The sequence below is a fragment of the Phoenix dactylifera genome, chromosome 9, assembly GCF_009389715.1.
Source record: "Phoenix dactylifera cultivar Barhee BC4 chromosome 9, palm_55x_up_171113_PBpolish2nd_filt_p, whole genome shotgun sequence".
Lineage (NCBI taxonomy): Eukaryota > Viridiplantae > Streptophyta > Magnoliopsida > Arecales > Arecaceae > Phoenix > Phoenix dactylifera.
This window is the reverse complement of record NC_052400.1, coordinates 9,851,240-9,864,856: the sequence shown is the minus strand read 5'-3', so window position 1 is coordinate 9,864,856 and position 13,617 is coordinate 9,851,240. Positions and strand designations below refer to the sequence as shown.

Here is a 13,617-nt window from a genome sequence, read left to right as displayed (position 1 = left end):
GAGCTGGTCGCCCAATGGGGCGCCCTGTGGCGGGGTTGCTTCAAGTACTCCTGGTCGGCGCCCTTTAGGCGAGCACCTTCTAGCAGAGCGCCTTGGCGCTGTCTTTGGTCGGCACTTTCTAACCGAGCAGCTTTGGGTGGGGCACCTCTTGACGCGCGCTCTGGTCGACGCCCTCTAGTCGAGCGCCTTCCTGGTCGGCATCCTTTGGCCGAGCAGCTTTCCGGTCGGCGCTCTTCGGCCGAGCGGCTTTCCGGTCGGCGCTCTTCGGCCGAGCGGCTTTCCGGTCGGCGCTCTTCGGCCGAGCGCCTCTGTGGATATATGACTTAGGGTTTTTCCCCTAACAATAACATATGGAATATGTTGTTCTTATGATGTGAGCAAGTATTAAAGAACCACAATAAAACATTAACACATACGAAGGATGCAAGCTGCCTCAATGGCTGGCCAGTTGACAAAGAAGTTTACTGATTTAACTGTAAATTGGAAGGCTAAGGAAAAGAAATCACATCCGATGGTGCTTTTATGTTCATCATAATAACAATTCTTATCTGTTGAGCATATGCGAACTTCAGTCAGACGAAAACCCACAAAGACTACTTCTTCAGACTTAACCAGAATAGTTTATTTCCAACCCAACCCACCATCACCAAGTGGTCTGGCAGATAATAAAATATATGCATGTAGCAAGTTATTTCTGAATGTAAGAACCCACAAGAGAAGTGCTTGATCATTGAAAATAAAATAGCAAAATAAACCATTCATAGTTTCTTTTAATTGAAACTGCATTACAAGAAACCTATCCAAGCATTGGATACCCTGTACTAACTTCACCATTAGCATCAAAATTGTGCCACTTAAAAAACATAGTAGAAGTTCTAAGGCTAACACTGAAAAATCCAGAAAGGAAAGAAATACCAAATAACCAACAGAGTAGAATACTTACAGACACCAGCAATAAGACAATATCCAAATCTACAGTATCATGACTTGAAGTATAATGATCCTATATTGCGTCAACACTAAGATGGGTGCTGAGGCCACTGCTGCCATCAAGATGATTCGACCAGCCAACGAGAGAGCAGCCACTAGGCACAACAGATGAGTTCATTGAATGGATGGGCAGCAAATAAATGGCATCCAGGCCTGTTTTCCTTTGACTCTCCTTTTCTGGTTCTTATTGACTGGAAACCTTGCAGGAGAATTCCATTCTTTATAATCTTCTCGATTAAGAGAGGGCTCAGCAGGATTCTCAGAAGCTATTTTGGAACTCCATGCCTTTCCTGTGCATCGCTCATTCTGCAAGGTCTGACTTTTCTTGTCCTGCATTGATTTGTAATGCTCCTGGGCATTTGTTACCTGTTGGTTCTCAAAGTTTGTCTCGGCAAGGAGGATTTTCAAGGGAACATGAACTTTCTGGGAATTCCCCCTAGCAAACTTTGCAGTTATATCTTCATTCTTCTTTCTTGCTTCAGATTCATCTTGTGAGTTCAGTATTGATTGTATCTCATGAGAAACTGATGGTCTACCAGGTTTCACATGGGTCATGAAAGAAGGTTCCTCAAAAATAACACAGTCGGTTGCCCTGCTTTCTGGAAGAGCACCTTCCTTAGAAGCACAAAGATCCTTTGGAGTCTGGGTTTGTGGGTCAAGGAAGGATCTGCTGACTGTTTTATGTCTTATGGATGGCACTGTTCCATCTGCAGCAACAAATGAACAATCCAATACTTTAGTTCAGGGAAACAGGTTGAGGGATGAAAATAAGGAAACCATTACTTGAAGGCGATATTGAATTGATTACATTGCTTTGTGGCAAAAATGACATGCCGGTATTCATGTTAACAAAGGGGAATCTCTAAAGAACTTGTTACAACAGAGTCATAAAACATCAAATTGAAGGCTTTTTTTCCCATTTTGAGCTAAATCATCCTGTTAAAAGTTGAAGTACAGGGAAAAGTAACAAATATCCACTAAAACCATAAGAATCAATTGAAAGTTGAAATGTTGGAGAGTATGAATACATATTCATGTCACACTGTCAAAAGATGTTTAATTCTATGGATTGTTAACTGGGTATCTCTGGACAGACAACTTAACAACTGATTTTTCCTTGCATATAAGACTAGTTTAATCACTTCAAGGTGATTTGACTGCAGGCTCTTTCATTTGGACATAACTTGAATTTCATAAGAGGGAAAAAAAGCCCAAATAGCCAGAAGATAAGATGCTCCTAGCTTTAGTATATTTTCAGAAGTCCATATGATTTGATTAATTGCCACCACATGCCTCCCAAGTGTGTAACAAGATGAGCTTGAGTGAACAAGATCAACCTTGAGCACAGCTCGATCATCAATGAAACAGATTTCAAGAGAAATAAATGATTCAATGATCTGATCAAATATTATAAAGCCAACTTGATTTCTTCTTAGTGATTGACAAGCAGGGAAGGTCCCAGCTCAAACTTGGTTTCCATTAGTTGGAGATACCTCAAGTTTGGTTCAGTTGGGCCTACTTAGGGTGGTCCAGGAGAGGAGTTTAAAAGGGTTCATGGAGGCAATGACAACATGTGGCAGCCCACAGGATTGGGGTTGAAATAAAATCATAAAGGGAGAGAGGAGCAAGGAAAGAGATCACAAAGGTGAAAGAGAGAATGCAACAGAGAAGTAGAAACAAATCGGGAAAGAAAAAGACCAGTTGGTATTCAGCAAGGCCTGGGAGCTTCTTCTAAAGGCAGATGCAGGTGGCAAGCGTCATGAATGAAGGCTGAAAGGCTGCATCACCACTAATGAAATGAGAGCATCGAGTCTCAGTAGGTAAAGCTTATTCTACAACTAAGATGTTTACACATCACTAGATGCCTTAACTGTTACATAAGATGTAATGGCTGAAAACAGTTTCTTCAACAAAGAATATAAAAAAAAACCAACAAACAAAACTAACTTTGACTTTTTATAACTGAAATATCTATTATGATATAAATTATTTAAAATTCAAGCTTAACCAAGCTAAATACAAGTAAACCATAGAAATCTTAAGCTTGGCAGGATTGGAATCTTAGCTCAAGCTTTGCAAGTCTACTAATCGAGTTCGAGTGCAAGACAATATCTAGCAGAATTACAAGCCAAACACAAGATGATCACAAGTACCTCCCTTATTTAACAATCCTAATGCCTCCATCTGAACACCTGGCAATTGATCTAATGTAAATGTTAATTGAGAATGTTTTCTTCCATGACCAATTTAATAACAAGTTATAAAAAAAGGAGGCTACAACATATTCACTAAATAAATTGTTTTTAGTAGCTAGTAATTTATTGGAAAAATGGAAAAAGGGTATCAAGTGCAGTTTAATGAAGTCCAAACTAAGCTAAGAACCCGTAAGTACAGTCTCTTACCTCACCAAAATGCAGCTATGCTACTCCACTAATTGCAGCCACTGAATCCATCTCCTTTAGAGATTTCTCACCCATTCTCTATGCCACCATAAGCAACCCTCAGAGTTTGTAGCCCAGAGGGCAAAAGCAGGGCAGGGGAGTCAAGTTTGAAAGCTAAAAAAAATCAACATATGGACTAATGTTTCATTTAGACATTCAATTAAGGCATGCCATTAATAAAGCGTGTATGTTACAGTGTCGCTGGTATTCTTTCAAACCTACAAGCCAACAGATTCTTATTGCAAACTAAGATGTCCAGTTGTCAAAAGGAGATTACTACGTGTTATATTTTCGAAAAGGAAAATTTAGCAACCTGAAAAAGCAAGAAGTGAAGTACAATTGTAAGTAATGAAGCTGAGTATCGAGCCGCAGCAATGGTTTTCATCTCAGATTGATACCAGTTTGTGACACCATCGGGCACTCACCGATACAATATAAATAAAACCAGAACTTTATCCCAAAAAATCAGCCAATGCAGTATTAAGATATCATCTGCAAACATTCTAATCTCTTGTGTTTATCTTGTTAGGTATTATGCATTTATCTTACACTAGATACTAAAATCAATGCATAAAACCATAATTTTTTTCCTTTTTTACTATATTGCCTAATATTTCAGTTTCTCATTTATTATATGTGAGGCTGCATAGCGGCTACGTTGGTCCTTCCAAATGTCCGCTACCTTCCACCCTGGCTGAATAAACTGAAGATTTATCACAATATCATCACCCACCAATATAGTTGAGATATCAAATTATATAAATCTAGACCATGGCACATACAACAGGTGAACTCTTCAGTTAAGACTTAAGACACTACTTTTTTCAAAATAAAATTTCTAATCTAAGGTCAACAAAACCACAAGGTAACAAAACACAGTAAAGTGTATTGTTAATTCATTTTCAAAGGAGGTTGATAGTAAGGAGGTGACCATATGTTAAATCAGAGTGTTAAATTACTAGTGTCATACGCCCTGCTTAGAATAATTTTATACTTCATGGTCAACTGTAGCCACCGAGTCCTCCTAAATTTTCAACCGAAGCAATCCTACATCTTCTGCTACTTGCTAATTTTCTTAAGAGAAAAAAAAGGAGAAAAGCCTTTTTGCACGAATTAAAGCTAATCTTCTTAACTAACACTGCTTCGACTGCTATGCCAGATGGTCATGGTACCCTAACTTATTGTCCTTTAGTCTTTATTACAGTAGTGTCTGTATCCATTCTAATCTAAAATTAAAAAGGGGAATAAGGTAACTCTGTACTGGTCCGCGTGTTGATAATCTTGCTACAATGTTAGTACGCCCAGTATAGAGGTTGGTTTGGTGTAGCAATACTCGATATGCCCCCACATACTGCATGTGGGTTTGGTACTGGTACAGTATTGTACCCTCAGTACGCACCAATACAGACTGATATGGTGTACCATGAAGCGGACATTTATGATCATGTTGATAATCAATTGTAACATTATGTAGGGGTGGCAATTGGGTGGAGTTGGATCGGATATGGGTCGGGTCAAGAATATGTCAACCCCAATCTAACTGGGTCAAAAATTTAGACTAGACCTGAACATTGTATTAAACAGGTACCCCATCCCAACCCACATAACCTGTTTAACAAACAGGTTGAATCATGTTAAATGGGTTAAACCAATTAAGTGGTTCATATACGAGTTAAATGGATTTTAAATAGGTTACACAAGCCTTAAAAGGGTTAAATGGATTGAGTCATGACTTGACCCAATTACTATACAAGTCAAAAAGGATTAAACAGGCAAGAGATCTAAACTTGAATCCAGCCTGTTGACACATCTATGACCTGAATCTGTTTATGGCGAAATTTGAATTTGTTTAATGTGGATTGAGCCATAAATTGTCAACCCAAACTTTAGGCCCATGAAACAAGAGCAGTAAGGTATAAGATTGAATACAAATGTCAAAGTATCATTAACAAACAAAAACTTATAGGTATCTTTCAACTTGAAAACTCATCTATAATGAGAAAGATAAAAATTAAAAGAAATATAAAATCATTAAAGTTAACCAACATGGTTGACTGCAATAGAAAATTAATCTCTCAAAGGGTAAGTGATTGGCCCAATTATGTTTCACAATTTGAATTGTTACAATAAAGTTCATTGGTTATGTCTCAAAGGAATCCATAAAACTATTTTTTTGATCAACTTGAGTTGGAATCTAGGCAATAATTACCTTCTTGATTTTCAAAATAATAGAAGTGCCATCAAGCCTGAAGATAGCTAATCTTGGATATTTGATATTTCAAGCTTACAGCAGTTTATATCCAACCACAAGTAATTTAAGAAATTTTCATATCAGAGAATAAATGACACTAAAGAAGCTCCTAATCGAACAGCTTAGGTGCTGGAACATAATAGGAGATCAAGGAATAAATTTACACCTGAAACAGAGTTCCTCAGCCATTCAACATGGTCTGTTTGGCCATTAGAATCTGCGGAGATAACTGTATCCCAAATAAAAAAGTCAGGATGTTGCTTAGGTTCAAAATTGGCATGCTCTTCTTTCAAAGGCTGATAACATAGATCAGAAGCAACTCCAGATATACCACTCGTTTCTGAGTCACTGCAAGTAATGGGATTTTTGATTGACTCCACTGATGGTGATGAAGTGACTTGCCCCTCAAGTGTGAAATCTTGTGCATCACTACTTTTTTCTTTGCAGTCTGGATCTTCACTGGATGGTTTGGCAAGACCATTTTCTGTTTGAAAGTGAGGAATCTGAAAACCTATTTCTGGAATAGAATAATTATTGTCATTACCAACTGAAGAGTCTTCTGAATTGTCTCGAAATCCATTCTGAGGTTCCAGCTGAGATCCAGGTATGTTTGCCACATGCTCAGTCTGAACTTTGTGGTCATTCAGTTGACAAAGTTCTTCCATAAGGTTATTTTCTGTATTCATGCAGTCATTTTTAAGTGTCGTTTTCATATCAGGATCATCAGTGTCATCACCAACTGTATTTTTTGTAGATCTTATCTGAAGAACTTTTTGATGTTCTAGTTGATCTGAATGATCTTCAGTTATATTCTCCAAGAGCCAGGATTTTTTTTCATTAGGTTGTAAGCCTAAGCCGTTATCAAAAAGAGTGGATGCACTTAAATCTTTGCTCTTTTCCACTTCATTCTCTCCGATATACTCATAAGGTAGGGGCTCTGGTTCCACAGTGTCACATTTATGTTGAGCATTAGTCTTTGTTAAATGACAGCTTTCCTCTTCGTATATTTCCTGTTTGATCCCCACAGAACTGTAATGATTGTTAACCTCTGTTGCTTCATTAATAACATGTTGACTTTCATTACTTATCTTGGTTGTTTCATCAGCTTGACTAACCTCAGATGCTGCAAAACCACCCACTTCTGCAGCCACCATATGATCACATAAGAAAAGTTCACGTGATGGGTCAGACTGCTTTTCAGATTGAAATTCAGTTTCAAATTCTGCTAATTGGATTGATGCAGCACATCTTTCAAGTGAACCAGTAACTTGATCATCTAAAGTCACTGCTTGGGCTCCTGATGTTCCTGCAATTGTAACACATGGATGGGTTTCAAGCCCATCTGATCCTAACCCTTCGGAACCTTCTGCCTTTGCCAGAGATACTCTGGCTTCATGTTCAGAATCACCGACGAGAGTAGACCTATCTCCATTAACATGCTCATCCATACGACTCTGGTCAGCATTCAGCTTACTGACTGCATTTATACTGACTATTTCCTCACTAGGAGGATTGCTCTCATGAACTTGAATGGATGAAAGGATGCCATTGGCAATGCTGTCTAGTTCCACCATTGGAACTATTTCAGAGGCAACATCTCCCATATGATAATTTAGCTCATTTCCAGTGTCGGCACCAGCAGAAATTACAGTTACAATCGGTTCCACAGATCCACGATCCTCATAAAATCCTAGAGTTACTTCAAGAATTTCTCCCTGAGAAGTGCTTGAAGGCATTTCTAAAGCATTTACATTCTCCAGTTCATTCCCATTCATTTTCCATTTATCAGACTTCCCATTTGGACACTCAGATTGATCCCAGTGAGCAGTAGAATTCAGATGCTCACCATCATTATTTTTCATAAGGCATAATCCAGCCTCGGATAATAACTCATTTTGAGACAGCTGTCCTTCTTCGTTAGTTTGCTCATCCTGTGTATTGCAGGCAATTGACTTGGTTTCCTCTATATCAGCAGAAACTTCATCAGGGTAAACATTCATCAAGGTGTTTTCTGTGGCATGATCTAATGGTTCATTGAACTCCACACACTCATCCATCTTCTGTAATTGAGAGTCTATCACAAAGGAATCACTTGCAGGATTACCAAGTAGGGTTGGAAAAACAGGCATGTCATCATCACTATTATTCTTTGCATGGTACCCTAAATCTGTATCATTGACAAGGATAGTTCTATTAACCTGGCTTTTGGCACAAGCAACCATATATGCTTTGATTAATACAGAAGAATCAGAGTTCTCTCTATGTTTGGAGGCAGAATCCATATTGACACTACAGGACACATCAGCATCATAGGACAATGTATGATCTCCAAACTGTTCATCACTTTCCAATTGATTTGTGCTGCACTCAGTACCAGGACCAGGAACTTGGCTGCCATGAAGCAAAACATATGATTCCAGAGTATTATCTGCAGATGGAATTATATATTCATTAAGGAACCCAACAACTTTGATGGAACATGCTTCGCACAATGAATTAGTGTCAAAAGATCATAAAATAACTTATGAAAGATTTACTAAGACAAACAAGAATTCCAAATAATATCGGCACCAAGATAAGCAAGTAGTCAGTCATTTTGATGGTTCCAAGAGCATAGTTACTTATCAACAATGAAATACTAAAGAATGGAAAAGGGACCATAAAATTGTTTCCATACATAAAGGAATAACAATAAAATAGACAAAGGTTGCAAGTAAATGTAGATGATTGTCAAATCCTCCACATCATTAATAGGTATTTTCAAACATATGCCATGTCTTTCTTGCACTTTATTCTCTTGTAAATGGAAACACAAATAACCCACTAGCAAGGAAAAGAATAGTTTGTAATATGTTTACAAATGCACAGTGAGAACGAGGACCAATGCACATCAGAAGAACAATAAGAGAAGCCAAGACAGCTTCCCCCTACATTCTGATGCAATTGCAATTTTATATGACAGAGAATTGGGAACAGCACAGTTTTGGAGTATTCAATTAGTATTATATGTGGGTAAAACAGGTCATTTTTTATATTGAACAGGAAGTTTCAGAGCAAATCCTTACCTATGTAGTTTAGGTTTGAAGTAGATTTGATTTCTTATTTTTTTTTCTTGGATTTATTTTCAATTAGTTTGCTGTTTTATTAGGTCCTCAGAGTTTTAGATTTAGATCCTTTTCTGAATGCTAGGTGTTTCTATTATCTTGTGAATTTTGGAGGTACTATTTTATTGAGTTTCCGAGTCCTATTCTGGGTTGAATTTGTGCCTGTAAGTCCTATTAGAGTTTGGATCCTTTGGAGAGGGCCAATGCAATTACCAGCTACCCATGTTTTGCAGTACAAAGGGTGATTTAACAGGGCCAAATGTGATTTGAACTTGACTTCTCCAGCTCATACATGAGGTGGAGAGGCTGCAAACTCTTTTAGGTCTCAATTGAGGAAAAGCTTAAAGTCATAATGTTTCAGATTTGGATTGATTATGATAATTTTCTATTTTGGGTACAAAATAGAAAATTTTGTTAGGTTTTGCAGGAAACATTTTAGTACCTTATTTGCTTCTTTTCTTCAATTTTTATTGGGGGAAAAGTCCAGAAGTGTCCTAGTTGATGAAGGACTCGGTAGTAAGTCTTGGAATGTCTTTAGATACCAGAGGAAAAGAGATAGTGTGAAATCAAATTTAATCATGAATAAAAAATAAATTAATTTCTTCTATCTTCTTGTTACTTCTTCTCATTTTCTATCTTCGAGCTAGAAAATGCACCCTGAATTGTAGAAATAATCATCTTCAAGAGCATATGTTCATAGCTTGTGGCTATTTTGAACAGGTATCTGAAAAATTTTCAGATTGTATATCTATCTCAGATATGAAATTTTTAGATAAGATCTTTCAGATAAGATCTACATTAATTATTATACTTTGAGGTATCATGATCAAAACCAATATTATTAACAACAAGGTTTTAAATGCTGGTACTGAACCATGAACTATTTTTCTATTGGAACGGTACAGTATCAGTACAACAGTATGTACTGCAACAGACAACTTCTAAAAAAATGAAAACCTATTGATACCGACAACCTGCCGGTATGACCGGTATATACCACTACAGCTGCTTCGGCATCCTGACACCTGTATTGGTGTCGGTTTTGCACCAGAATGGTATGGTTCCAAACTACCAATCATACCATCTTGCTTCAACAGTTTTTGAAACCATAATTAGCAACATGATAAGATACAAATGAAGATATACTGTATGTCTAACTCTTTGTGATGGCCGACAAAAGATCTAGCTTTAAGAGCAAGGGAGGAAAGCATGATGTGACATATTTATACTGAAAAGGCATCTCCTTGTTATTCTAGTAACATCTACCTAAATAAATTTGGTATATTATCAAGGATATAGATAATGCTGTAATTACATTCCAATATAGCACTTTAAAATCTAATGAGCAATACCACTATTCCAACACTGTGATTTTATGCAAGAATGCACTTGCATGCAATGCCTGTGAGAAGAAGCATAGAGTGTACTAAAATAGAATAAGAGTAGCTAAAAAGGTGTTAAGAGTTGAGAGCAGTATCTATATATAAGCTACCACACGTGGCCATAAGCACAGTCTGTCATGTTATGATAATAGAAAACATATAAGCTAATCCAGAATATACTCTATGTCCAATTTTGAATAGAAATAGTTGGAACATAAGTGGAAAATCACATTGCACTAAATAGTGCATGGTTAGAATCTTAAACTAAGTTTTTCTGATAATTATTTTTTACTTTCACCTATGATTGCTATATGGTTGTTCAATACAATTTTTTTGAGAGAAAGGAGGAGGCCCATACTTGGAGATGGGTCACCTGAGATTCCAAACCATAACCTCTGGTTGCCATACAGAGGGCTATGACCACTGGGATAAGCCTCAATTCACGCTTTGTTCAATACAATTTCACTATTAATTTTCTGCATATATAAACAAGAGAGGACTTTGCATAAGCTGAGAAGTGTCCAGGAGTTTTGTGGGTTCATCATCAGTTGTATGAACCTTGAGTATACAAATAGTAAGGTATGTTTAACTTCCCGCCAACCATTCTGAATTTTCAACCCTGCATTCCCAAATGTTGTGCTGGAAATGACTTTGGCACCAACATTGGGGAGTTTGTGCCCTGTTGAGAGTGGAACATGAAATGTTCTTGGAATTTGGTGGTCGATACCTTGAGGCTTAAAGAGGAACATACAAATGTAATAAGTTTGCTGGTTAGGGTACACAAACATGTCCACATATGGGTATATACCAACGCAGCAATCAAAATGTTCATTTTTTTTTGTGAAAGTTGATCTAAATTAGTAGTTTTGAACATCAAAGGGAAAATTTTAATAACTAGATGAGAGAGAGACTAAGAGGGCAACTGATATGATATAAATGACCCAATTCCGCATAAATAGCACCAATGCCCTCCTGCCATATCAGACAGTGAAGATGCTACAAGACGAACTGCTAATAAAAATGTGTAGATATGCATATCGTACACCAAATAAGGCATTTAAAAGTTACATTAGACATATCTGATGGGGTCTCCAGGAGGTTCACAGAATGTCGGACAACAATGTGATAACCTTAAGATCCCCATCTTACAATTATGTAAATACATTAAACATCCTTACTTACCGGCTTAAAGAGAACAACAGCCAAAAAAAATCCAAGAGCAATGATAACGTATTATATGACGTGTTATAAAGAAGTTGAGAAGCTGAAGATTGAATAAGGATAGGGAAGGGAATGATCCCTCAACAGGAATAATGGAAAACTTGGTTGCCAATATCTCACAGTTGCAAGTAAGACAACAACAACGAACCCTCTCAACAAGAAACATCTTGAATGTACTGACTGAAGAGGGCAAATAGTTAAGAAGAGAAAATAAATAAATAAATAAACCAACAAAACTCAAACTTCATCAACAGACTTAGAACTATCGATGAAAAGCGCTACTACTGAACATATATTCACTATCCGCAGTCCACACAGACCAAAACAGTTCCAGAAAATACTGTGACCAAGTCCCTCCTTAGTAACGCTTCATCTAAATATCCTACTTCATTGAGTCCATTCATTCATCACTACTCCAAACTTAACAATTCAATTAATCATATAGCCCACCGATCTAGCATGTAATCCCATCCCTCATCGAATCCACAATCTTAGTCCACATTTCCAAGTGTCAAATGATCACTATACCCTGTAATTCCTATAATTCAATTCTTCCACTTGGCCAACCCTCCATTCACATACTAAATCTCCACTAACCGCATAGAGCCAAAATTGTTCAGCAAATCAGACATTGAGAAAGAAAGCTCAGAAAACTCATTACATTGCGTCAAGAAGAATGAGAACAACATAATAATCCATATACCAGCATTGTTAGTCTCCAAAATCGCATCTTTACCCGAATTTCTTACTTCTCCTCCAGATCCTACGCCGCTCTTTACTTCTTTCCCCTCTTCGATTCCTAGCTTCAAATCCTCCAACGCCGCTTCCACTGCCAACATCAAGAACTCAGTCCCAAAAACACCACCCACACAACATTGACAAAGAGTAAAACTAAAGAATAAATCAAAAAACCCGTACCGGAGTTCTTGCGGCTGTCTTCGTTAGAGAGCTCCTCATCTGAGTCCTTCTTCCCCTCGCCACCTCCGACACCGCCTGCCGTCCCGCAGTGTTTCCGGTGGGCCCTCCGCTGCTTGGCGCTGGGGTGGGGGTTGGGGTACACCGACCCACACTTGTGGCACACCACCCGCTCATGTCCTTCAAAAAAATCACCCCAAAAGAACTCAAAATCGAAGAAATCTTCTTCCCAAGAATCTAGAAACCAAGAAGAATCCAAAGAAAACAAGACGAACAGGAAGAAGAAGAAGAAGAAGAAGAAGAAGAAGAAGAAGAAAACCCGCGGGCTGAGGCCTTCGCTTCTCCTCTCTCTCCATCTCCCTGGAACTAGGCAATGGCGACGCCGGCGCTTCGTCTCTTTCTTCTTTTCTTTGGATTCTTCGGACACTCCGGGAGTCGTTGGGGAGCTTAAAGGAGAAGCGGTGACCGGTGAGGGGGAAGGAGGAGGAGGAAGGCGGACTCCATATGGAAACCTGGGTGTGGCAAAATTGTCTACCATTTCTCTACCGTTGGATTCGGTTTGATCGCGTGGAGATTACAGAAATCCTGATCGGACGGTCATTAATGGGATGGACACAAGAACTTACCATGTGGAGACCAGAACAGTATCAAACACGGATTCGGCGGAGCTGCGACCCATGTGCGCGCGCATGGAAGGAGGACCCACATCGAATTTTATCGAACGTGATCCCGCATAGAAATGGTTGTGCGAGAAGTTAAATCTAGCGGGCTGCTGCTCTTCTAACGGCTGGATAATGGCATATATATTCGAGATCTCATATACTTTGTATGCGGAAATGGGTGATAGCGGCTTGCGACCGGATGTGGGATGTCGTTTTCCCGGGCTGAGGGGAGGCAAATCCGGGGATTCGCCTTGTTTGTCACTTGCTGTGCTTTCCCCTACTTAAATAAGGGAGGTTATGTGACTCTCTTGGCTTTTCCTTGTTTTTTTTTTTAAGCTAGGCTTAATTTGGTTAGATATTAATTGGGGGAGCTCAGGCCTCCAAGTTAGGTGTCAATGAATGGTACTTTCCATAGGATCACTGATTTTGGGACCATAGAAGGGTTTTTTGTTGTATTTTCCTGATCCACCATGTATCTCACTGTGTCATTTTTGGTACATGGAAATCAGCAATGTATCCTACAGCTCAGGTTGCAGAGGATTGTTGTTCTTAAACATCCGGTAATATTACAAAAAAAATAAAAAATAAAAAGGCATCTTCTTGTAATGAATGCAATAAAATTTGTAGCACTAAAAAAAAAATTCTGGCTAG

At 38.4% G+C, this 13,617-nt stretch overlaps 1 protein-coding gene and 1 long non-coding RNA gene across 3 annotated transcripts; one reads left to right on the top strand and one right to left on the bottom strand.

The window, feature by feature from the left end:
- Window positions 1–730: 730 nt before the first annotated feature.
- LOC103709407 lies at window positions 731–13,379 on the bottom strand. Of its 2 annotated transcripts, none has more exons than XM_008794720.4 (5): window positions 12,624–13,379; window positions 12,308–12,484; window positions 12,093–12,218; window positions 5,849–8,110; window positions 731–1,697 (listed from the first exon to the last, which is right to left on the bottom strand). In XM_008794720.4, exons 1-5 carry the CDS (start codon window positions 12,658–12,660, stop codon window positions 1,105–1,107), a joined length of 3,195 nt encoding a protein of 1,064 aa, XP_008792942.2. In that variant the 5' UTR covers window positions 12,661–13,379; the 3' UTR covers window positions 731–1,104. The 2 variants fall into 2 exon arrangements, with proteins under 2 accessions (XP_008792942.2, XP_008792943.2); XM_008794721.4 differs by having other exon boundaries at window positions 12,126–12,218; window positions 12,624–13,378.
- LOC113462878 lies at window positions 1,213–1,909 on the top strand. Its single transcript, XR_005513282.1, has 2 exons — window positions 1,213–1,303; window positions 1,530–1,909. It is a non-coding gene; the product is annotated as an uncharacterized LOC113462878 (long non-coding RNA).
- Window positions 13,380–13,617: the final 238 nt, after the last annotated feature.